Source organism: Myxocyprinus asiaticus, chromosome 31 (assembly GCF_019703515.2).
Source record: "Myxocyprinus asiaticus isolate MX2 ecotype Aquarium Trade chromosome 31, UBuf_Myxa_2, whole genome shotgun sequence".
In the NCBI taxonomy this organism is placed as follows: domain Eukaryota; kingdom Metazoa; phylum Chordata; class Actinopteri; order Cypriniformes; family Catostomidae; genus Myxocyprinus; species Myxocyprinus asiaticus.
The window spans coordinates 31,220,891-31,248,333 of record NC_059374.1 but is presented as its reverse complement, the minus strand read 5'-3'; the positions used below and the strand labels follow the sequence as shown (position 1 = coordinate 31,248,333).

Sequence of the window (27,443 nt, the reverse complement as noted above, 5' to 3'; positions counted from 1 at the left end):
TTTAAAGATCTAATTAGAAGGGTCAGGGGAAACAGGACAGGATGACAGCTTGTCTAATTAAGAGGCACGTCCAGGGTTCCCTTTGAACCTCAAGGATGCCCATCTATTAGAGAGGATTCAACCTAAGTGCATTTTTGGTTGCTTTCCTTAAATGAATAAAGATGTGTGTGCTGGAGTGGGCTTCCCTCTCCTCTCTGGGATCCTGGAACACTTGAAGATTTTGAGCATACCTCAGGCATTTCCGTTGTTTTTGCTCAGTTAGTGGGGAAAGTGCTTTGATGTCAGGATGCATCTGTGATTATTTCACAGTATTTGTGTTTTTGAATTTAGGTACTGGCAGGACTGAGATTTTCATGCTTGTTCCTTTTTATTAAATGTACAGATCTTTTCAGTGCTTTAATAATGCCTGTGAATGTTCTCAGGCTGTTTTGGAGGCCCCAAAACAGAATGCAAAAGCAGAAATCTGCAACACATATTTTTGATTTGCTCTTTTTTGAAAATGACCCTGAAAAAGCTGTACTAAATGGCCAAAGGTTTGTGAACACCCAAACACCCCACCCATTGTTGAACAATTGTTCTTGTTGTACATTTACTTTCAAAACCATGGGTGTTATAAAGGAGCAGATCCTCCCTGACTGCTTCCACTCTTCTCAGAAGGCTTTCCAGTAGATGTTCGGAGCAGGGGCAGGATTTGCTTCCAAGAGCATCAGTGAGGTCATGCACTGATGTTGGGCGATTGGGCCTGGCTCAAAGTCGGCGTTCCAATTCATCCCAAAAGTGTTCAATGGGATTCAGGTCTTTGTGCAGGCCAGTCAAGTTCTTCCACAACAGACTCAATAAACCATTTCTTTATGGACCTTGCTTTGTGCCCAGGCACCGGTAGCACCAGCCATGCGTAGGTTACAACTTATACTAGTTATATCATAAATGGGCACTATTTACCCACTACAAAATATTTGAGCATTTCAGAATTAAACTTAGGTGAAGTGTAACTCTACATATAAACTAAATATTTACGGAAGCCTTTGCATATGATGATGTTGAAATTTACACTACTTTACATTTACTAACTTCTTAGCAAACTAACTTCTTAGCATGAAACCGATCTAAACAGTGCGTCTTTTGGTGTTACTGGCATGCAAAGTTCCAATGTAACAAAATATGTAGGATATTAAAATAAAAAAATATACATTTCTCCAGTTTGTTATATTAATATTTATTTATTTCCCCTTAATAATTGTAGATGCAGTTCTTAAATATTATTATTTACCTATTTAAATGTACTATTTATTATATTTACTTATTTTTTCGTATCACATTTCAGTGGAAATTGTGTTTATTAATGCTGACATTTAGGCCCTAAGTGAGAGGTTTGAATATCAACTGTAACAAAATAAAACTGAAATGCATGGTTTTTCAACACTTCTGTTTACAAATAAGAAGGCTACTTATTGGATCAATAAAGGTAAACATCATGTGATGTGACTACACATTACGGAGACATACTAGCTAAGTCTTGCATTAAGAACTATTGTTGCAACTAAATTAGGCACTGATTAGTTACAAGCTAACTAGTAGTTACAGTGCTCTTAGTTTATACTTTATGTCCCAATTTAACAGTTGGTGCAACCCTACCCAGAGCATTATGCACAAAGAGGGCTTGGTACACCCCTGTCTTTTTTATATGATAAAGGACTAAGGAGACTGCATGACAGTATGCTTGATTCTATGCACCTGTTAGTAATGGGTGCATCTGAAATAGCCAAACCTGTTAATAAGTAGAATTTTTTTTCGCATATTTTTGGCCATGTAGTGTTTAACTGATACCAACAAGCCTCAGTGACCAAAAACGCAGTCGTTGGTGCTTGCCAACATTAAAGTAGACCCAAGGTTCGCGCTGAGGTGAGCAGTTAGCGAAGAGGAGACTAGAGCCAGATAATTAATGAGTGATTTGAGAAGGTTGGAGCAGAGAGCACCACCTGCACAGCTACAGCCTCAGAGAGAGATCAGTGGCCCAGGCCCAGAATCAGTATTTCTTTTTTCTTTTCCTTTATTTATATTTCTTTATTACTCCCTCAACCCTTCTTAAATATAGGCTGCTGTAGACCTCATTTTTTCTACTGTGTATATCTGAGATCCTCTGAAACTAATTAAGGAAGAGGAAAAAGAGGAAGAATATGGAATATAGTACTTCACCAAGGTTGTTCTAATGAGACAGTCCCTGAGCTGAACGGCTGTCTAATATAAAACCTTAGCAGAGGGTCTGTATTGGCTGTTTGTAAACAGTTAGTAGGTACACTGCAGTTTGTGAGATCCATCTTTTACCTTCCCTGAAGTTCACAGTGTTTCATCTATAGCAGGCAGTGCAGGAAGAGGTCAGCTTAATTACACAGCCTCAGTTCTTATATTCTTGTTTTTCTCAAGTGCGAGCTTATCTCTTCTCACATTTGTCTGCTTTTCACAGAGAAATAGGTGTGAGTTTGGTTTTGAAATTATGTAATAATTGTTCTGGTTGTGTCGCATATATAAAGGACATTTGCCAATACTGTCACTTATTATATACAGTGGCAAGGAAAAGTATGTGAACCCTTTGGAATTATCTGCATTTATGTATTAGTTTCTCTTAAAATCTGGTTTGAACTTCATCTAAGTTACAATAATCAACAAACGCAATCTGTTTTAACTAATAACACACAAATTATTGTATTGCTCTTGTACATATTGAATACATCGTTCAATCTTTCACAGGGTAGGTTGGAAAATGTATGTGAACCCCTAGGCAAATGATGTCAACAAAAGCTAATTAGAGTCAGGAGCTGGCAAACATGGCATCCATTTAATGAAACGAGATTGGATGTGTGGGTTAAAGCTACTTTAACTTAAAAGCACTCAAATATTTTGAGTTTGCTTTTCACAAGAAGCATCTTCTGACATGGACCATGCCTCGCAAAAAAGAGATCTCAGAAGACTTATGATCAAGAATTGTACACGCAGCACTACGTGTGGTGTAAAAAGGGCACTGCATACCAACATGAAACCATCATCCCAACGCTAAAGTACAGTGGAGGGAGTATCATGATTTGGGGCTGCTTCAGGGCCTGGACCGCTTGCCATCATCGAAGGAAAAATTGATTCCCAAGTTTATCAAAATATCGTGCTTGTGCGCCAGCTGAAGCTCAGTAGAAGTTAGGTGATGCAGCAGGACAATGACCCTAAACATCAGAGTAAATCCACTACAGAATGGCTTCAAAAAAAGAAAATTCACCTTTTGGAGTGGCCCAGTCAGAGCCCAGACCTTAACCCAATAGAGATGCTATGGAATGACCTCAAAAGAGCCATTTACACCAGACAGTCTTAGAATGTGGCTGAGCTGAAGCAGTTCTGTAAGGAAGAATTGTTCAAAATTCATTCTGAATGCTGTGCTGGTCTAATCCGCAGCTACTGGAAACGCTTTGTTGAGGTTATTGTTGCCAAAGGAAGATCGACCATTTATTAAATCCAAGGGTTCATTTACTTTATCCACAGCATTGTGAATGTTTAATGGGATGTGTTCAGTAAAGACATGAAAGATTATAATTGTTTGTATGTTGTTAGCTTAAGCACATTGTGTTTGTATATACTTGTGACTTTGATGAAGATGAGATCACATGACCAATTAATGCAGAAAACCAGCTAATTCCAAAGGGTTCACATACTTTTTCTTTCCACTGTACACAGTGTCCCCAAAAAGTATTTGAACACTTAAGCTACATTTACAAATGCATGAATGACAAGATTACAAAATATCAAATAAGTGATGTTAAACCATTTCTCAGAACTTGCGCTGCATTTTCAAGTAATTTTTGCTAATACTTCTAACCCCATAGGGATTTTTTTGTGGATGTATGAAGTCAGTTCACATAGCTGCCATAGCAAAGTAACCACATGTGCAGTTTATGACATTAACTATGGACATGTTCCACTAAATTTGACAACCAGAAAGTGTCCAAATTCCTTGTGTCTTAATTTTGATTGGCATGTCCATTGTTATATTATTCAAAACCTAACCAACCATCTTTTGAAGTTAAATGTTTTGCTTGAAAAGTGTGCTTGTGCTATCTTTATTTAAAATAAATGCCACTTAGTTTGATATTTTGTTATCTAATGCCATGACATTTATGTTTTTTAATATTTCCAAATACTTTTATGCAGCCATTGTATATAATATGCAAAAGCATCTTTTTACTCTTAATAATTTGTGCAGATTGACTAACACACACACACACGCGCAATAAAATAAAACATGGAAATCCTTATATTAAATAGATGTTTTGTGAATACATTATTCACAACACCCAACATGGGTGCACAATGCTTTGTGATTTGGCTAACCATGCATTAACCAAATACAAAGAATAACAAGCAGAGAGTGGTATTCTGAAGTTATTGTCCTGCTTGCTGTATTTCATATGGATGCTGAATTTAATTAGCATTTCAAAAACATTATATTTTTTTTAAATATCTATTAAGGTCAGTATGTTTTATGTAATGCTTTTAAACAAAAAAAAAAATAATTAACTGTGACCTCAGTGTCCTTATTTGATCTGTACTGTGTTAGTACCTCTATCTACAGCAAACTCAAAGATGGATAGGATTCAATAGAATACAATACAATACAATACAAAAGTATTTTATTCTTATTATATATACAAGCCGGGAAAATTGCGTTTTTAGCATGATATGAGGTAAAAAAGCACAATTTATGAAACCAGTTTTGACAGATTTTACTGTTGATTTAAAATACGCTCTTTGATCGTAATCTTGACCCCCATTTAAGTAGATAGGAGCTGCACTGGCATGACTGGAAATAGCCTCCCGGGAGCGTTCCAAAGATGGTTGACAGTGGACTGACTTGCTAGAAAGACTTTGCTTTGATTCGGTGTACAATTCTTTTTTTATATATATTTATATTTTAAACAAAATTGTTCCACTGCTTATTTTTTTTATTTATAATAATAAAAGATTATTCCAAACTACATATGACAACATTTTTAATGTAAAAAATATACAGGGCAGCCAAAAGTTTGGAATAATGTACGGATTTTGCTCTTATGGAAAGAAATTGGTACTTTTATTCACCAAAGTGGCATTCAACTGATCATCAACGTGAAGAATTACTATTACAATTTGAAAAAAAAATTTCAGAACTTCTTAAACTACTTAATTTTATTCATCCCCAAAGGGTAAATTGAAGAATTATAGTGGTATACAGGTAGTACAGTGGCTGGCCAGTAACTCTTTTTGTGTCTCTCACATTCACACACATACAAACAATCTCACACCATGGTTAAAGAGGGAAAATTGCAATATGTCGCTTTACAAACTCACCATCTATCTTCCCAGTGCACGCTGCATTGTTCAACCATGCAAGTCAGATATTAAGCATTGCCTCATAACATTACTATGCAAAAGTCCTATTTCCCCCAATGATGGAGTCCCACCCCTCCTCTTCCTCCTCCCCTCCTCCTCCTCCCCTGTACTGTATCTCCCAGGCTTCCCCGATTACGGTTTCTATTCCTCACCAAGTGACCAACGGGGGCCCCCCTTCTCCTTTGCGGACTATGGCTCCCTGGGCCCCCAGGCGGCTCAGCTGCTGCAAAGCGAGCATGCCACATCAGCCTGCAACTCCCCTCTCCAGCACCTGGCCAGCCCGGATCAGTATAAGAGCCCAGGTGTGTACCCGCCTCTCCTTCATTTAATGATTGATTTGATTCATGTGGTTAATTCATCACCCTGCCATTCATTAAAACAAGAGAGAAAGAGAGAGAGAGGGAAAGAGGGACTCGTGCATCTTTGTAGTTTGTTTGATGTGCGTTGCATGTTGTTTTTTCCTAGCTTTGATAAAAGTGTGTGTATACGTGGTCGCTAATGTGGATGTACTGTTGAGATATCTGGGCATGCAGGATTCCACTTCAGTCAATCCCTGTGCAATTAACCACAAGATATGGCATATGCGTTTATGCCTGGCTGTGTAGCGCGGGTGTACATATCTTGTACAGTACATATCTAGACACGTATATGTATTGCACGCCCATCGGCTCCATACCACTCACATGTCAGCCTGTTGGCATGTGATAAATGATATCCAGACATCCGACTTCATATACACAAGTATAAAGTGACAAGCCTTTTGATTTCAAGTTGATTGTATCTCTTAGTTTGCATAGTTGGGCATAGTATTATGTATTGATGTTTCATATTTTGTAAATGCATCCTCTTTTGCAGACTTTTTGTTCTGTTTGCATCCTGTTTTGTGTGCATCTGTAAGAGTTACATGAGTGAAATGGAGCAGAGTGTGTAGCATGGCTGGAAAATTCTCATTTTGATAGCATATTTAGGGCCAACATATTTATTATCGCCACATTTTTGGTCTATTTTGTAATGCTTCATGGTAGCGCACCACTGGACTTGTCACTCAGTCCTCTTAAAAACAGCAGAGTTCCACTTTATATTCAGTAGCCTGTTGACTGTAGTCTCGAGATCTCGGCTGTAAACAGGACACATTATAGCAAAGTGCTGTCAAGTTTCATGATAATGGCTATTAATTGTTTTGCATGCTTGGAGGCATGGATAAATTAGGGGTTCATGGCAGAAACCAGACCATTTCTGGTTCAGATCCCATTTAGGGAAAGAGGGGAATGTTAAAAGTTATTTGACAAATAAGGTTGTCCGAGGTGATAAAAGTTTAAAACATGTCAAGTTTGTAGAAATGTAATATTCATGTCCATGTTTGTTTCATACATTTTTGAAAAACACTTATTGCATTTTGTACCCAAACTTTAAAAATGTCAGGTGGGGTAACCATCAAGTAAATGTATTAAAATACTTTCCTTGCACCTCGAAAACATGTGACTATCCATGACTTAATTACTATTTTAATTTACAAAACGTTTTCAAAGATACTTCAAAGTATTCAAAATATCATGAATTTTTGAGTCACAAATATCAAGAAGTATTCTTAGGGTTACTCCATTTGACATGAACAATGTGCCTTTTTATAAAAATGTTTATAATATCTGATATATTTTTTTAAAACTCCACACACAGTCATGAGGGTCTAAATGGGTCCCCATGTTTTATGTAAGTTTTTTTTTTTTTTTTTTTTTTGTCACATGACAACAGAATGGCTACCTGCATGTTGGTTAAACCAACCAGAGATTATGTAGCAAAGATGTGCCACTTCTATTTAAATGAATGGGAGAAATTGGAATGCCCAATCAAGAACCTCTAGTGCCCAACGGTCAACAGATGTAGAAAGGAAGTCCCGCTGTAGCTGCACTGGCATGACTGGAAATAACCTCCTGAGAGCGTTCCAAAAATGGCCGATGGTGGATTGACTTGCTAGAAAGACTTTGAACCAACTGACTTTGATCATAGATTATTTAGCAGAGACTGGCCACTTCAATTTAAATGAATATGAGAAATTGGAACGCACAACCAAGAAGCTCTAGCGCCCAATGGTCAACGGATGTAGAAAGGAAGTCCCGCCTTACAGGTAAAAGAGCCAATCGCCTTTTAGATACAGACATCGCCTGTCAATCAACTCGAGAACACGTATGCGCGTTAGCTATACAAGCTGGGAAAAATTAGTTTTTTTAGCGTGATATGAGGTAAAGAAGCACAAATTATGATACCAGTTTTGTCAGATTTTATTGCTGATTTAAAATAAGCTTTTTGATCGTAATCTTGACCAACCGTTTTTGAGGGTTTCCCCATTCAAGTAGATAGGAGCTGCACTGGCATGACTGGAAATAGCCTCCCAGGAGCATTCCAAAGATGGTCGACAGTGGACTGACTTGCAAGAAAGACTTTGCTTTGATTTGGTGTACAAAAGTTTTTTTTTATTTTTTATATATTAATTATTTTTTTTAAATGGTTCCACTGTTTTTTAAAAACAAAATAATAATAATAAAGGATTATTCCAAACTACATATGACAACATTTTTAATGTAAAAAATATACACTGGCGGCCAAAAGTTTGGAATAATGTACAGATTTTGCTCTTATGGAAAGAAATTGGTACTTTTATTCACCAAAGTGGCATTCAGCTGATCACAATGTATAGTCAGGACATTGATAACATGGAAAATTACTATTACAATTTGAAAAAAAAAAAAAAATCTAAATGTTAAACTACTTCAAAGAGTTCTCATCAAAAAATCCTCCACATGCAGCAATGACAGATTTGCAGATCCTTGGCATTCTAGCTGTCAGTTTATCCAGATACTCAGGTGACATTTCACCCCACGCTTCCTGTAGCACTTGCCATAGATGTGGCTGTCTTGTCGGGCACTTCTCACACTGGGGTTAAGATCCATAACACACTTTTCCAATTATCTGTTGTCCACTGTCTGTTTCTTTGCTCTCTGTAACCTTTTCTATTTGCATTCTTTTCCATTTTCTATCTGTTTCAAAAGTGAAACTGGTGTTGAGCGGGTAGAATTCAATGAAGCTGTCAGCTGAGGACATGTGAGGAGTCTATTTCTCAAACTAGAGACTCTGATGTACTTATCCTCTTGTTTAGTTGTATCTGGGCCTTCCACATCTCTTTCTGTCCTTATTAGAGCCAGTTGTCCTTTGTCTTTGAAGACTGTAGTGTATACATTTGTATGAAATCTTCAGTTTTTTGGCAGTTTCAAGCATTGTATAGCATTGTATATAACTGTCTATAGATGGTTACACCATTTTTTTACTTGAAACCCCAGAAATATCAGAATGACTGACTCAGAAGTGGAAGACATGATCATCATAATAGAGGTGTATTTGAGTAATTGATTTGTGTGAATTGCATTTTTTAATGTATTTTTTGAATAACTTAATAGAACCGGGGGAAAAAAGAATCACGTCATTGACCCATATAAAATAATACTTACCTTTCCTCCATCCATGTGAGCAGTATACTTATCCTCCAGGCTGTGTCCATGCTACAACACTTGCCTCTCCTTCTTAGGAGGAAGTGATCATTCTTTAAATGATTGCATGCTCCAAGATAGACACATTGCACATAATAGGGGATTTTGAAATAATCCATAATAGTTGGTAATGTGTATGAATTAGTTTCCCAGCAGTATCGAGCTTCAGAAACAATTTCCTACACAGATAATGAGCACATCTATTGATGACTTCTGGAGATATACAAGACAGTGAATCAACATGTCTTATTAGCAATGGCCTATTTGGAATTCAGAAGGTACGATGTGATGTTAACCAGTTCTTTCCCTTGCATAAGATACTATACAATGTGCTGGATTTCCCCTATTCTTTTTTATAGTTTTATTATTTTATAGTTTTATTATTTGTGATGAGGGAAAACTAATTTCCTCAACAGTTACTGTTTCTAGTGTTTATGCTTTGATTTAGATCAGCTCAGTCATCACTTACCTACCAAGCTCATGATGCAGGTTCGAGCTGTGAGTTAACACTTAGGAGAACCTGTGAACAGACTTATACTCGAAGTCGTGATTTGTCTGACACCCTGCTTTTTTTTTAGAGCCTTTTTGCTGTCCAGTACAAATATCTTAATATTCCTAAAACCGAGTCAGAATTGTGTAAGATATAAAGACTTTCTATCAACTTGAAATATGTTTATTTTTCTTATCTTACCCCATTAGGAAATTGTTTTCTTTTGTTTTCTTTTCTTTTCTTTTTTGTTTTGTTTTGATTTGTTTTTTATTTGGTTTGGTTGATTTGGTTTTTGGTTTGTTTTAAGCATAAATTTAATGCAGAGACAACTAAGTAAGCCATTCGTAGGTACATTTTCTTGAAAAATATGAACCATGTGTCTCTGTGGCGCTATGAAAATGCAGTTTTTTTTCTTTTTTTTTTTTCTTTTTTTTTGAGCGACCCGTCTAGCTCTTTACAAAAACACAAACTCAACCAATTGCTTGAGTTGGGGACGGGACTGTTAGTTTGTTCGATTAATGGCAGACGGGGGCATTTTTGGAAAGCTGTTTGAAAACAATGTTTATTTTTGTAATTCCATTCGATGGTGCAGAAATTAAACACTTCAGCTTTAATTCAAGAAATCAGAAAATAAGTGCACTGTCTTTCACAATTTTGCCTCTCAAGTGAATGTGTTATAAGAATGTTTAGATATTTTTACTTTACAACAAGACCACAGATATGCGGTAGGCTAGCGACAGCCATCTTCTGTTTTGTTTAGATCTATATCCACACTTTCCCATCATCCCTCGAAGTAGATGTCTTTATTTTGATACGCTGACATTAAGAAGTGAGCGCTCTGACTGGTGAACCGCACATCTCTCCTGTTGTCTGCATACTCATTTGTGTGAAAAGCTGATGAATTGTGTGAGCTCGCCTCATTTGGTTTACTCACTGTGGCATATTGCCCCCTATCTAACATATTTGTTCTCTTACATTAGCTCTCTGGGCTATATTCACACAGATTTCTTTTACCCTCCCAAATTTTTTGGAGGCTGCTGTAGGCAGTAATAGACTTCCCCTTTAGTGGGTGCTGAACTGAAGGCCTTCGCCTTTGGAGGAACTTGATTTAACATTCGCTTATTAATGGAAGTGTCATAGAGAGCCACGCGTAGGAGAAAAATGAGCGTGGCGCAGCAAGGGGCCTCAACATTTCTGAGAGCTTTCACTTAATTTAATTCATGCATTTGTTTTTATTTTCTTAATTTGCCTCTCAACAGCAGTGAAATGGAGGGGTCATCTGTGGATGACAGCAGCCATGGCTCAAGTACACTGATATAATTAGTCTAATTGCAATTTCCCTTCCTAAAACCCCCTCCAGCCCCTCCTTGTTCTCTTTACCCATTTGTCCATTTTTCCGCTCCTTAGATTTGTGTTTAGGTTCAGAGGTTCCGACTTAGGCAAACAAACCTTGCAGAGTGCAAATGGCGAGTGAATTGAGAATATTTTCGGGCCATTAATATTTCTTTGTCTTTTGTCCTTATGATAATTATATTGCCCTTATGATAGTTGGTTTATTTAGCTGTTTTTCTGTGCACATTTTGTGTCAAACAGCGCAGGTCACTACAGATTAGCCAGTCTCTGCACCAGTCATAAAGCATAAAGACACATCATGATTTTGTTCATCATGTTTATGTTTTGTTTGTGTTTTATATGTTTGAGTTCTGGAGGAACCAAAAAATATTAGCCATCCTAGATAAACTTTTGATGGTAAATTTTCCACTTAGGGAAAAGTTGTTAGAAGATGTCCGAGTCACAATAAATGTTTTCTTTAGTAGAAGGTCTTGGATTGGATTTGATTTGAATCACTTACATGACTTACATTGCATGCTGTCTTTGAGTTTTAATTTTCAGGGTTCCCATTGTCATGAAAAACCTGGAAATATCAGAAAAAAATTAAATGATTATTTTCAGGCATGTAAAACTTTTGAAAAGTAATGTAAAAGCCCTGGAAATTTCTATAGTGAGTTTTTATAGTCTCTGTATAATGATTTTTAGAAAATCCAGTAATCATAAATGACTGGAAAAGTCATTCAAATTTATTGTTCCAAAGGTGTGGGAACCCTTAATTTCGGACCCTGCTTGGGGTTCTCGAGGCTTCATCTTTAACGTTTTCTGCTTTATGCACAAAAATGTAGCTTCAATGAAAGTAGAGCTGTACTCGCAGTGGAGAGGAAACTCTATGATTCAGTCTTTAACACGTTTTACCCAAGACACCCTCAGCAATTTCCTGGTTACCATGCGGCTGCTAGGCCTGATAGTCCCCTGACACTAACAGCCAGATAATCACTGCTGTATATTTTTAAAAAAAACTAATAATAATGTAGGAGAGGTAGAGACCACTTTTTCAATGACAGGTGTTGATTAGATAGGGGGTGTTGTGGCAAAATCCCACTTGCAATTTTCAGAGAGGGACTGGAGAACTGGCAGTCAAATTTGAAGGAGGATGGGCGTACAGCACTTGATATGAGATTGGGGGAAAGAGAGTGTAAGGAAGCGGAGAGTGGGTGAGGTTATGATAATGAAAGAGACCTGCAAGGAAGCGATTCATTCTCACTCACATTCTTAAACATCACAGAAAAAAAAATACTCCATCTCCATACTACAGCAGTCCAACTCTCTTTGCTTGCCCAACACCTACTTGAGCTCTGTCTGTTTGCATGCATGCCATGTGAATACTAGCTAGATGCATCTGACATGCATACAGTGACCCCACAAAGTATTTGGTGTTGTATAACAAAACATCAAACCATCTGGTATTTATTTTCAAGAAAGGTAGCACAAGCACACTTTTCAAGCAAAACATTTCACAATAACAAGTTTGTTAGGTTATAAAACAATAGATATATAGTTCAAAATTAAAACAATAGGATTGGAGCACTTTCTGGTTGTCAAATGTTAATGACCTGTGTGAACTAAAAAGACAATTTGGTTAAAAGTAATTACAAAAATGACTATAAAGTTAGTCTGGTGCCATTTGTTTGCAGTTGTCACTTGGTTTGCTATTTTGTATGTAATGCAATACAAATTCATGCATTTTTAATTGAGACTTAAGTGTCCAAATTTGTCTGAATACTTATAGGGGCCACTTTAAGTTCACATTCATCTGCATGAATGACAAAAAACATACAAAACAATGGTGCTGTAGTCTTTAGCTTGCAGTAGTGCTAATTACTTTGTGCCTTGTTCAAGTATGTGTGTGTATGTCTATGCCCAGACCTGAATTTAGAATTTATTTCGATAACTTTTCATCACAAACTTTTTGTGTAGAATACATTGGGGCGCTATTCTTTAAAATACACTGGGTAGGATAGACACACACACACACACACACACACACACATATACATACTTCCTTTCAAAATCTGACATTTTGTCCCCATAACACTGTTGATATGTAGTACTTTGAATATGTAGTGTGCATGCTTGTGCAAAGCTGATCATGTTAGTCCTACTGCACAGCAGTGGTCCTAACCAGCAACCCTGCTTACATAATTGTTGGCACGGTTGCTTCTCTGGCAGGCACCAACCCGCCCCGGCCTGGAGCCTTTCCTGGAGCCAGCAGCCCCGGACCAGTGGCTGACCTGTATGGCCCCACCAGCCAGGACTCCGGCGTAGGCAACTACATTAGCGCTGCTAGTCCCCAGCCCGGCTCCGGCTTCGGACACAGCATTGCTGTAAGTACCCATTCCAACTCCATCACTATTTCTACTGCATTTATCGTCCTGCCCATGTTAGTGCTTTTAGTCTATAGTTGCTGCTTTTGTAGTTTTACTCAATGTCCAAAGCAGGCTTGATGCTATTAAAGCGATCAAATATATCTGCGTTAATCAAAGTTTCTGTCATAACCAGTCATGACCACAAGCAACACAGAATTTTGTTGATCACTTGATTTCTGTTTTTGTGGTATTGCACTGAGTGGCCCCACCCACGGGGAAATCACATTGGTCCAAAAACCAGCTCCACATAGCTGTTAAAGGGGATAGTTCACTCAAAAATGAAAATTCTCTCATCATTTACTCACTTTCATGCCATCCCAGATTTGTATGACTTTCTTTCTTCTGCTGAACACAAATGAAGATTTTTAGAAGAATATTTCAACCCTGTTGGTCCTTTCAATGTAAGTGAATGGTGACCAAACCTTTGACGCTCCAAAAATTACATAAAGGCAGCATAAAAGTAAACCATACAACTCAAAACTGTGAACCGAAGCAATCACAATCTCCACTTTAAAAAAAAAAGTGAAGATTTATAGTAGAAAAGGACTTAAATATTTATCTGTTTCTCACCCACACCTATTATATTGCTTCTGAAGATATAGATTTAACCACTGGAGTCATATGGGTTATTTTTATGTTGCCTTTGTGATTTTTGGAGCTTGAAAGGTCTGGTCACCATTCACTTACATTGTATGGACCTACAGAGCTGAAATATTCTTCAAAAAAATTTCGTTTGTGTTCTGCAGAAGAAAGAAAGTCATACACATCTGGGATGGCATGAGGGTGAGTAAATGATGAGAGAATTTTTCACTATAGATTTGATTAAAAAACAGACTTCCTCACATCAGATTGGTAGTTTTTGATTTCAAGAAAATGTAAGGTTCTCAGTAGGTTCATACAAATTACTTAAGGTTTAAACATAATGTTTATGTTTAGTTACTTTAAAGTTGAAGTGTGTTATTTCTGCGCCACCAAACGAAATAAAAAAAAAAATAAGTGGTGTTTTCAAACAGCTTTTACGAATACTCCCCGTGTGCCATTGATCGTACAAACAGATAGTCCCACCCCAAACTCACGGCATTGATTGAGTCAATGTTGACGTTTCAGGACGAGCCTCACAAACAAACAGAGCAATTTTTATAGCGCTACAGAGTCACGTTGTTTACTGTTTTCAGGGAACTCAACGAATGACATACTTTAAGTTGTCTCTGCATATTCCGTATTTTATTTTTTTTTTTTGTATTTTAACATTGAAAAAGTTACACACTTCAGCTTTAAAGGTACAGTGTTTAAGCTTGCTGAATTAGCTAATAAAAGATTTGAGTTCCAAAAGGAAACTGCAAAAAAGTTTCTAACAAAATTAATTGGACTAAAAGAAAGAAAGAAAAAAAAAAAACAGTAATAAATATCTCGGATATAATAGGTTGCAATGGATCCAAAGGTGTGATAGATGTGCATGTTTTACCAATACTAATTATCGGGAACAAAGCTATAAAAAATGTCTCTTGTTTGAAGCTAGAAGAATGTCAAATCATGGTCTCATTAGTGCGAAGCAGGTGCCCTGGCACATAGCTGAAGTTAGATAGCATTGGGTTTTAGCATTGCTAACATTTCTGCATTCCTACCAGCATTCCACTCTCTCTGTCAGCTTCAGGATAACAAACTGTGAACTTGTACCGGCTGTCAGCAGCAGTGTGATGTGTCAGTGTGCTTTTTGTTCATGTGCCAGCTCGGAGGACAGAAATCTCACAATTATTTCTTCTCTCATTTCCAAACCGGTATTTTGTTTCTCTCGCACAATGGCTTTTTTAAAATCTTTTGAGCAGATGATAGGCATACCAGAGGCAGCCTTTGAAAGGTCCCCCACACAAAGTGCATTTGTAAATCAATAAGGCAATAATAAACTCTTGCATCATAAGAATATGTTGTCTTGGCCTTTGAAGCCATAGGCATTCATTATTCCTTCCATGCATTCATTTTTAACCTTTAACGGAATGGAGAGATAGAACGTGAGTTGGGAGGAAGACCAGAGCGAACAGAGGCCAGCTCACAGGGGGGTTGATGATGGAGGCCGCAGTAAATCACAGGCTGCCGAGAGAATTACCGGCTCCGGACGTTTTTTGAACGGCCGTCCAGCTGCTGGGGAAAAAAATGAATAAGAGCTTTTGTATGCGAGCACACTGTTTATTGCCTACCCGTGCACACCTCTGATTCATTATATTTTGAATGCCCCTCTAATCTCTGTTTGTGAGGAAAACCAAATGAGTTTTTCTTTTTCCCTTTTGTGCCCTACAGTTTGCAAAACAGACTGGGCACTCATTAAATCTAAACTGGATTTTCAGAACAACAATGTCACCTTGCACTTGACTTTCACATGGAATTTTTCTAACCTAAATAGAGTCAAATTTAGGTTGGCCCCAAACCCTCAGTACATCTTGCTTGTGACTGACAATGTTCTAGAGGCAGAAAGAATTTTTTTTGCATGTGTGTTGCCTGACACAAACTACTGCCTCACAAACTCAAATGCATTTCTTTGAAGAATTTTTTTCTCCAGTGTTCAATTTCTCCAGTGTTTTTAACTCAACCTGGCGCTGGTAAAGTTCACAGTTTTATTGCTCAGAGTGAAGCTTATCTGTGATTTCTGACAGACCATTGTTCTCTCGCTATGTTTGCTTTAGAATTTTACTGCATGAACTGTGATTTCAGATGATTTCATTAATGATGTTATAGTTGGCATGAATGAAAATGATTATATGCAATTTCCTGATCTTTGTTTAAAAAAAATTATATACAGTTGCCCCAAAAGTATTTGGACACCTAAAATGTCTGAATGTCTTTGAATTACTTCTAGCATTTATTTTAAAGAAATGTAGCACAAACACTTTTCAAGCAAAATATTTCACTTAAAATTGTATCTAATGTATACATTATAATATAATAATATAAATACATGGCCGAGAAAAGTCAAGTTAGTTTTTCTGGACAAATTGAAAAAAAGAAGCATTTGTTTCCAGATTCATTTTGTTTTAATATGTTGGATGCAGTGACACACAGACATTTTTATGTGTGACTTACATGTCCAAATACTTTTTGGGGCCACTCTAAATATTCTATATTCTTTCTTACACCCAAGGCCGTAACCATGTCTTGAACATGCCAAACTTTATTTTATTTTTATTTTATTTATTTTATTTTTTGGGGAGGGGACCCTTAATATATATATATATATATATATATATATATATATATATATATATATATATATATATAAAAGCCCTGAATAATACTATATATTGTTATTTAATACTCTAAACGTGATAAAGGCCCTAAATACATTTTGGTTTAAAAAAATGCATGGTTCTTTTGAAGTTTACAAGAATTCAACTAACAGTTATTATCTACATAACATAGACTGTCCACACTTCACATATTCTTTGCCACAAACTAGATTTTTGCAAGCAAATGATCTGTTCAGCCTGAAATATACAATGTCACCTGAAATATACGACATGGCAAGAAATGTAAAATATACATTGTAATAGAGAAGCAAGTTAGATATTTGTTTAATTGTTATTTAAATATTGCAGCCTAGATCAGTGGTTGTCCATACAACACAACACTGCCTTATGGCCTTAGAAGTCTGCACCTTTAATTCATCTTTATAGTAGTTTTTTTTTTTTTTTTTTAAGCTGGACAGCCCTGCTCACTATAAATTGTTGATGTAGAATAGAGCTGTGTAAAGATCTATTTCTCATGTTCCAATAATAATAATAATAATAATAATAAACAGCATACAGGGTTATAATAATGTAAGGGTGAGAAAATTACAGAATTTTAATTTTTAGGTGAACAACTACTATAAAAAAATGGCTGCTGTTCATGAACCCTGGTCTCTTTTGAAAGAAGACACTTGGCAGATTGTTGTACAAAATTTAGAATTAAGTTATAAGAACATAGTTCAAGCTCAAATGTATTGTTAAATACTTGCGAATAATATATATATATATATTATGTATTATATATAGCCAATATACTGTATATATGACACTGTCCTTGTCACAACCTAAAAACGTAATGAAATTAAATCCACAAGCCTTCTGATGTTCTAGTTCAAATCTGAGTGTGATAACGTTGACTTTATTAATCATTTTCTAAAGGGCTACTTCAAAAGCTGGACAGATACCACATTCATTTACAATATGCACCCATTTTCTTTTTGTCTTATGCCTGATGTGCAGAAACCTGCTCCTTTAATGTTGTCTTTCACTTTCACAATTGTGAGTAACATTATGAGTACATAATACACATTCAAAATGACAAATTAGGCCAAAAAGTGAGTATTTGCATCCTTGGAAATTACTGTTGGTTAGTATAACATTTCTAGCATAAAATAGTGGACAAATAGATCATGGTTCACTACTTACTGTACATCTTACATGACACTGACACTTTTAACCTGTTTCTGAACTTGCTGATGCATTATGATGCGCGCTCGCACTGCTCAATTCGATTCCGGCTGAATTTCAATGAAACGTGAGTCCCACCTTCTTTAATTTGATTGGTCATCTTAAATGACATTGACGAGCAGTATTAAACTAAAAAGCATGTTAAAAATTAAACTTTGCTTAACCATTATGTAATCCCTGCAACAATACAATGACATTTAGACATCGGTGCATAATGGACTGCAACAGAACAGCAATAAAAATATCAATTATTTGGGGGGGCAATTTGTTCATATCTTATTATTGGAGGGGACTTGTCCCCCTCAATGTATATTGTGGTTACGGCCCTGCTTACACCCACATACAATAAACACTCAATCATTCAAATCATTGCTCTTTTTTCAGTTTCTCTTATTTCTTTGTGCTGTAAAATGTGTCTTTTAATATACTGTTTACTTAGATCAGTCTATGGCAATAATGTGGACTGATCATTAAGTTTGAATATATATATATATATATATATATATATATATATATATATATATATATATATATATATATATAAAACATTCATTCATGCTAGCAATACATGCAATGATTGAAATATACTTACCAGTGGTGGACATATTAGCCATTTCACTCAGAATGCATACTGATACTCATACTAACTCTACACTTTTAGGGTCCTTTGATTGCGACAGCTTTTACAAATGGATACCATTGAAACCTAACAGGTGGTTGGTTGCCATCTCATTTGAGGTAGATATCCTGTACCATTTATGACCTATTATTGATTGATTGTATTATTGACATGTATCTATTCTCTATACTCTCTTCCTCTTTCATCTGGCTATTCATTTTGATTCCCTCTCATTTTGATCTCTGATCAGTTTAATTTTAATCTGTGTAGTGCTTTTATTTTTTCATCAACACCATAAGGCTTTTACGGGGTTTTCAAAAAAAAAAATACCAGACAAGGGAATTTAAACCTAATACACAACAAAGTGGTTTTCAAAGTGAGTCGTGTCTCTTCTTTTAAAGATGAATTATTTATTATTGATTTTACATTTAAAAGCCCTTTAAAAGCTTATAAAAATGTTTCTCGTTTCGCACCATAAGTGTGGCGTCTACGCGTCTCCCCATCACATTATGTCACTAGTTCCTCCTTTATTCTACACCTGCCTGTCAGTCAGTCGACTGCTCCTTTCATGCATGATGTCTGCAAGTGGGTCTACTCCAGACTGCACAGTTGCTTTCTTTTACTGCTAGAGTTCTATTGCAACAGCCGCGGCGTGTATCAACTGCATCCTCTATGAAGTGCTGTATTTGGATATTTTGCACAGGTGTTGCAGCTTTGATTAGTGTGCATCTGGAACAGAGCCCTTGAAGTCGAAACAAGACTCTCTTTGCTGAGAATCTGTTGACTTAGGTACCATCTGATGTAATTTATCAGGTTTTGGGGATAAAATGTGCTTTTTCATAATCACTGCACTTGTAAAGCTAGCTCTTAAGGACTTAAAGGTGATTTTGTGTTTTGTATGTGTGGAGATCTCAGATATGGATAAATTGGAGATGACTTGCTTATTTATATGCAGTTTGTGTGTGTGTGTGTGTGTCTAAGTGGATGAAAATTCACCTCTTGCTCTGAATCAACTTTCCTTGTCCGCTGATGTCACTTAGGCTGTGTAGGCTATTGGATAATGTTAACAAATAGCAGACAACATAACCAAATACAGTGGCAAGAAAAAATATGTGAACTCTTTGGAATGACCTGCATATATGTATAAATTTGTCTTAAAATCTGGTTTGATCTAAGTTACACACACATTATTGTATTATTCTTGTACATATTGAATACATCATTCAAACATTCATGGTGTAATTTGGAAAAATTATGTGAACCCCTAGGCCAATGACATCAACAAAAGCTAATTAGAGTCAGGAGTTGGCAAACTTGGCATCCAATTTTGAAACGAGATTGGAGGTGTGGGTTAGAGCTACTTTGACTTATAAAAAGCACTCAAACATTTTGAGTTTGCTATCCACAAGAAGTATCTGCTGATGTGGACCATGCCTCGCAAAAAAGAGATCTCAGAAGACCTACAATCAAGAATTGTTGCTTTGCATAAAGCTGGAAACAGTTAAAGGGTTAGTTCACCCAAAAATGAAAATCCTCTCATGATTTATTATCTTTAAGCCATCTCAGATGTGTATGACTTTCCTTCTTCAGCAGAACCAAAGTTAAGATTTTTGCTGCCTAAATGTGCCTTTTGGACCGTCAAATAGCCAGGAGCCTGATGGCACCTGTTTACTTGCATTGTATGGACAAAAAGAGCTGAAATGTGCTTATAAAAATCTTCACTTCGGTTCTGCTGAAGAAGGAAAGTCACACATCTGGGATGGCTTAAAGGAAAGTTAAACATGAGAGAATTTTCATTTTTGGGTGAACTATTCCTTTAAAAAGTTATCACAAAGAGCTTAGATATTCATCTGTCCACAGTTAGAAAAATTGTCTATAAATGGAGAGGATTTAGTACTGTGGCTACTCTCCCTAGAAGTGACCATCCAGCCAAGATGACTCAAAGGGCACTCCGCAGAATTCTTAATGAGGTAAAAAAAAAAGAACCCTAGAGTGACAGCTTAAGACTTGAAGGAATCATTGGAACTGGTTAACATCCCTGTTCTTGAGTCTACTTTATGGCAAACATTAAACAGGCATGGTGTCCATAGCAGGACACCATAAAGGAAGCCACTGCTTTCCAACAAAAACATTGCTGTGTGCCTGAAGTTTGCCAAAGACCACTAGTTATGTAAGGAAGAATGGTCCAAAATTCCTTCTGAACATTGTGCAGGTCTAATCCGCAGCTACCGGAAATGCTTGGTTGAGGTTATTGCTGCCAAAGGAGGGTTGACCAGTTATTAAAACCACAGCACTGTGAATGTTTAGTGGGATGTGTTCAATAAAGACATGAAAGATTAGGATTGTTTGTGTGTTGTTAGCTTAAGCACGTTCTGTTTGTCTATACTTGTGACTTTGATGAAGATGAGATCACATTTTATGACCAATTAATGCAGAAAACTAGCTAATTCCAAAGGGTTCATATACTTTTTCTTGCCACTGTAGCAATTTTTAGCAAACTGTTTTAGCAAACTTGCATTCAAGTCTGGCTCCATTCTGGTATGAAGCGCCCACTTTTCGCAGTCCAGTCAATAACCAATGGATAAATTTAGTCCCGCCCTACACTGAATATCCTGTTTCAATCAGAAATGTCAAATTAGAGAAGGAAAGCAGGTTGCAAGTAGGGGTTCACATTGACTAATATATCAGGGTTTCTACGGTCATGGAAATCCTGGAAATATCAGGGAATTTTGAAATTGTGATTTCCAGACCTGAAAAAGTCGTGGAAATTAATGAAAATTTAAAAAGTCCTGGAAAAGTAATTAACATTTTAGGATGCTCAACTCTGAAATATTTTATTGGCTAGAAATTGCTCTTTGTGAGTGAAATCTCTCTAAAATTATTTTTAGAAATCCTTACCAGTAATTACGAACAACTCGGAAAGAGGGTAAACCCTGATAATGTCCCCAATCAGTTTTTTCTTAGCATGACATATCAAGTGTGATTACCCCAGACTCTGTGGCTTTTTGGCACTTACCTTTGACCTGTAGTCTGTATAAGTGGTCTGTGCTCTGCAGTTTGTTGCCCATAATCATCTTAAAAAGCTTGTCATTTTGTCCTTGAGGCAAAACAGATGATTGATATAATGAGTAGGTAGAATCGCTACGTCTGTACAACTGCGCACACTAAGCGACTGATTGAACTCATAGATTCTCCACATGCTTGATTGGAAGTACACATGATCAGCAGTCTGAGAAAGCAACAGCATCCGCGAGATTTTGAAGAAACCGCTTCTTAACCTGTCATTTCCTGGGTGGATGGTCATCCAAAGAGTTTTTGCATGCTTAAAACACTAACACATGTCATGTCGGTGTCTGAACCCCATGTAGATCAAATGTTTGAGTGGATAAAATATTCCCATGTGTTCTGTATCTGAGCTTGTGCCTAAACAATTTCCTGTGTCAAAAGCTTGTAATGAAAAGATTCTGACAGTGGTCTGATATAATAGTAAACAATATAGCATTTCTACTTTAATTTAAATGTTGTTGTCCTTAAGAATTAATCTGGTCTGAATCGATGCACAGTTTTATTTTATTGGTTTAACATTGAAACTAGTTTTATTTTATTTATTAAATGAAATACCTTTGGTAATGAAATTGATATGTAGACATAATTTATATTGTTCTACAAAAATATTTTAAGCATTTAAGCATAAGCCTTTAGAACAAAAATGTTTTAAGATCATGTACAATATCAGTCAAATGTTTGGGCATGCTTGAATTTGTGTTACATTACAGGGCTTTAGGTGAAAAATTCACAGATGTTCATCTAAGACATTATGGCACCAACAAAGCTAAGATGCAGCACATTTTTACATACCCACCCTGTTTCATTTTGAGAAACTTGTCTGTTTGTTTCAGCAGAGCTTATCAGGAGGCCCAGGGAAGACTGGCCGGAGTTTCTAATTGGTTCTGTGTACAGGTAAAGGCCATTCAACTTCAAGCACTACAGCACAGAACCGCACTCTAAAGCTGAGATGGCACCACACGAAGATCAAATGAAACGTCACAATCATCTCAGAACGAAACCCCCCAGAAAACAACAAAAACAATCTGCTGTACTATACTGACAACCTGGCTTTTGAATAATTTATCCTAGTGTAGCCCCTCAACTTGAATAGGATTTTAATAGTATTTTTTCCTTTATTGTTTCTTTCTCTCATTAGAAGAGTTTCTTAGTGATCTTTTATTGAGCACATGTTGAATCAACCATCAACATTTATTTGAGTTCTAAAGATTTTCTTCATTGTTCTTGAATGTTCTCTGACGAGAGCGACTATGTAAACATGCATTTTGTCTTTTTGTTTCTTTTTCTTTTTGTTGTATGTATTGTTTTTTGAGGTAGTAATATTCCAATAGCGTTTTCATTTCACAGCCCTCGTCTATCACATTTCAAGGTTTTATTTAACACAAGCAAGAAAATTTATTGAAATGACTCTGCTTGAAAAGGTGACATTTTTAATCCAAGCCTATAAAACCGCAATGAGTGGGTAACTCAAAAAAATCTTAGTAGCTCTGTTATATGTTTATTGTGATGTCTTGTTAACCATGATTACCTATTTTGGGCAATAAGAGGACTACAATATTTTCACAGTCCTTTTTTATAAATGTCATTTTTGTTCTCGATAAAAAAAAGAAAAAAGCTTTCCTTTTAATACTTTGTGAAATTAGATTTAAAAAGAAAATAATTCTGAAACTGTAAATATTCTGTTCACTGCATCAAACTGTTTCTGAAAGAGAACCATATTTTTGTGACGGTGTCATAGAGGTTGTATTGTGCGCAAGCCGAAATATGTCTATTGAGGCTCAGTGCTGTAACTGAGGTCCATCTGTAGCACAAAAGCCGTGATTTACCCCAGTACGGACGAAAAAACCCAATCAAACACTGTTAGCTCGCTTTGTAAATACTGTTGGCTTTACAACCGTGCAGGTGTCATACCAGCATATGGATTTAGATAGTAAGTTAAGATGTGCACAGCTTACAAAGAGAATATACTATACAAGGTGAAAATAAATGACAAAATCATGACAAAATCCAAAGCACACATTTATTTTTGGTCTTTTTCGACAAGCCTGATTTTAAAAACCGTGTCGAGACATTTCACATTATTAATGTTTGGGTTTGTGTTTTAGTATTTCTTTCGAATAATGTATGCTTTTTTTCCAGTAGAAGTGTCCATGTGTCGAGATTTTTACACAGAATGCCTGGATTCGGAACAACAAAGGCAATATTTCAAATTTTTGATATTGCTACAATTAGGAAAGCAAATATTTTATACCATTTACCTCAGTCCTGTGAGAATTACTTCAAAAGAGATTACAAATTAATTTATTTTAGGCTAATACAGATACAGATATTAGAAAAAAAAAAAAATGAAAGCATTGTTTTGAAATTCATTGCACTGTGAGAGAGAATTTATCATTTTCTATTTGCACATGTTAACTGACGGTCTCTACCATGGGTCATGTGAAGGAATGGTGTGGAAACCATTTGGTTTTGTTCCACACAGGATATAAAAACTTATGAATCTTAAGTCTTGAATAATCTCTTTCCAGGGATTTTATTATATAGATAGTTTGCCAATATAAGAGATAACAGATGATTTTATTTGTAGCAATAGTTCATTTCCTCAGAAACACTGAAACTGATTGAAACCAGTGGCTGCTACACACATTTGTTGTACATGTGGGGGACTGGATTTGATGAGACACAAATGGCATTTAGAAATATGAATATTTACAAATATGAATTAACTGATGTATGCTGTTATTCAATCTTGCTGAATTATTTTTATTTTTGTTTATTTAATGCTCTTTATTTTTTCATTTCACTTAACTAACAGGTGAGGCCGAATGTTGGATTCTTGATAAAGTAAAAAAAAAAAAAAAAGCAAGGAGAACTTTGTGCTAACTGTTTGAGCTGTTTTAAAAAGACAAACTTACAACAACAACAAAAAGAAAGAAAGAAAACAATCCCGAACACGTTTTGAATTTAAATAGGGTTGGATTTTTATCAATATTTTTGTGGATGTTGATTATACTAAATATAACAATGACAATAATACAGATATTATGTACTGTATTTATCAATTGTTTATCTCTTCATTCCCTGTCGCCTCATTCAGTAATCTTATGTTGATCATTGTATTTTAGTAGTGTAAAAAAAAAAAAAAAAAAAAAAAAAAAAAGGAGGCATATGAATTTACCTTGTAAAAGAGTGCTGTCTTGATGCCAGTGTAGTGGTCTATACACTTCTTGGTTGGTATTTTTCTCATCTCCCCATCTCACTCTCCTTTTGTCTTTTTGCCCTTTCTCTCTATATCTCTGTCTCACTCTCTCTTTAGTGAATAGTTGTAGGTGTTATGTACTTAATGTTAAGATGTAGAGGTATTCATTAGCAATTGTAGGACCAGTAAGGATAGAAATTTCTCTTTATAATCATTTACAGTCAAAAGACAAAAAATGCTGAACGTTATTTTCATAGTAATTTTTCTTTGTTTTTGTTTTTCTTTTCTTTTTCTCTCTCCTTTTTTGTTCCACTGTTTTGCTGGTCTCACATGGTTTCAACTAACCAAAGCTCTCACTGATGAAATTTATAGGAGAAAAGAAATTGCTGTGCGACAGAATTGTAATCAAGGCATTAATTGGATCCCCACCCTTGAATGTTTTAAAAGGGGTGTGCCATACTACCTTAAATGCTAAAGCTAGATATGCAAAACCGTTTTGTTTTCAATTCTTTTTTAGGAGGGACGCTAGGTATAAAATATGATGATTTTATTACATGAATGACAAATTCAAATTTTTTAGTAAGTTCTTACAAAGTAATCATGATGTAGCCAAATAATTATAGATATGGATAAAACTGTAATAGGTTTTGATGTTTGTACTTTATAAAAAAATATCCCAGTCGCCTATGGCGCTACTACTTTTAAATTTGTCTGCTTAGATTAATACATCATTTAGTTTTTAGTCATCTGGAACACTAATACTATATGATTGTTTTTGTACTCTTTAATCGCATTTCCAGCTTTTCATTTTAATTCAGCAGCAGTAGATTCAGCTCTAGTACATTGTCTGCCCTGATGTTACACTAATTTACTTGACTTTAATGTAAATGCAGTGTCATACCCACTCAGAACACACTGAATCCGTATTCCTGAATCACATCAGTTCTCAGGGATATCAAACGTGAGCTATGTACCACCTTCATAAGGGAGATTTTATTATTATCAGATCTGCAGTACAGTGCAGCACAAATTTTGATGAAAGATATGACTATGACTAATGAAGTACATGTGAGCTAAATGTCCAGGTGGTTAGTTGTACTTTGATGTGTCTTTCTTGAAAAGTTTAGTTGCATTTAGATACATAATGACAGTTGAATTACTCTGCATCCTTTAGCTGGTAAACACTAGATCTATTTCTCTCCCTAGAGTCAGATGATCCACAAATAAACACCTTGAGGGCGAATGTTTAACCTCAGATGAAGCACATGTTTCCTTCTGCTCTGGATCAAATAAGAGCTTGACTTTGGCTCTTGATTAAAATGAAGGCTGGCAACCAAGACTTTTCCATCCGTATCAGTTAGCTTATTTATTTTTGATTTCTCGTAATTTGATCTTGTAGCTTGGACTTTAAGGTAGCATGGCTCTGTTGCCACCATTTATTTTTTTCATGGACAGCAGTTTACAGCAGATGAATGTTACACATCTTGCTAGACTAGTTAAATCATTGGATAATTGTTAGTTTGAGAAAAAGAAAAAAAGAAAATGACCTGGAAGGTGTCGGGTGATTTCTGGAGTGTACTACCGTATCCATTTAAACTTGAATTTTGCGGCAAGTGCTAGGCAATGGCCAAAACGATCATCCCACTATTAAAGCAACAAAACGTTACACACACACATACTGTAATGTCTAATGTACAGTATACTTGTATGCATATACAAGATATATATGTATAGTGTATATATCTCTTTGTTAAATTGTTTAAACTTCCTTATGAATCATTTTAGGAGAACTGAACAAGAGCGTAAAGCTCCGTACGCTAGTCCACACTGTTTGTTATATCATTTGGTGTCACTTCGTTGTTTGTTGTGTAAGAAACCAATTTAACAGGAGGCGTGTTAGTAATTTAGCTGCAAAATGTTGTTTTGAACAAAATTTGTTGTGTAAATCTTACGAGGAGGTATAGCTCAATGGGGATGGTCTTTTGTCTGACACTTTCTTTGGCAACTTGGTCTCCCGTGTTCTCCTGAGGCTTTTCGGCCTTGCTGATTGCCTTGCCCATTCCTAACACTTGCCCATTTTTTAACGTTAACAAACTTCTTACTGCGAGAACTGACTGAACGGACTTGACGTCTGAAAGCATCTTTCAGGTCTTCTTGTATGGCTTGCTCAAGCCCTGTTGTAAAATAAACTAAAGTGGATGGGGGTCTCTCACATCTCAGATGTGGAAAGTATAATTTTATATTTGTATTTTCAAATAATTATGATAATATTAATAAAAAATGTTTGTGAAAGGTTTCCATCCTCTACTGTGGTCCAGAAATCAATGTTGTTTGTCTGGAAAGATTAAAAAAAAAAATGAAATAAAATAAAATAAATAAAACAGTTTTGAACCATTTCACTCATGGTTTTTATTTTCATCTTTTTTCAAGCAATTGATGTGTGATTCAAAAGAAATGAATATACCTGCAAAAGATTGTATGCCAGAACATGCACAATGATTAAAATGCACAAAGTTGAATACAGAGTCCAAAAGCTCTTGTGTAAGTTTGTTTTATTCTACTTTAAGTCTACACCAATAGCATGAAATTGATCTTTAGATCTACTTCAAAGCTACTTCATAAGAACAAACCTTAACAATGTGTTGACATCAGCAACACACTCTAATAATTAGCACACAAGATTGCAAAATCGTGCGACTTGGTTTGTACGAAGAGGTACGACATTTATTCCTAGAGACATCCAATCAACAAACAGAATGTCAAGTCAATACAATATAGGCATCAAATTTATACTAGCCAACACTTCATTTTAGGAAAGGAAATCTGTGAACAAATGTAGCTATTCGTTCCATATTTTTTATGCAATACAAATGAGTGATGTATGTTAATAACCT

General features: G+C 36.0%; 1 protein-coding gene across 8 annotated transcripts in view; it reads left to right on the top strand.

The window, feature by feature from the left end:
• LOC127421751 (RNA-binding protein Musashi homolog 2) overlaps positions 1-26,948 on the top strand; it is a 418,524-nt gene extending 391,576 nt beyond the window's left edge. For 3 of the 8 annotated variants that reach the window (XM_051664841.1, XM_051664840.1, XM_051664837.1), the window contains 4 exons: positions 5,532-5,711; positions 13,003-13,157; positions 18,327-18,403; positions 22,187-26,948. In XM_051664841.1, coding sequence (XP_051520801.1) covers positions 5,532-5,711; positions 13,003-13,157; positions 18,327-18,368 — 377 coding nt within the window. In that variant the 3' untranslated portion in view covers positions 18,369-18,403; positions 22,187-26,948. Of the gene's footprint in view, positions 1-5,531; positions 5,712-13,002; positions 13,158-18,326; positions 18,404-22,183 lie in introns of all 8 variants that reach the window. The other 5 variants (XM_051664845.1, XM_051664843.1, XM_051664842.1 and 2 more) reach the window with 3 other exon arrangements.
• Positions 26,949-27,443: the final 495 nt, after the last annotated feature.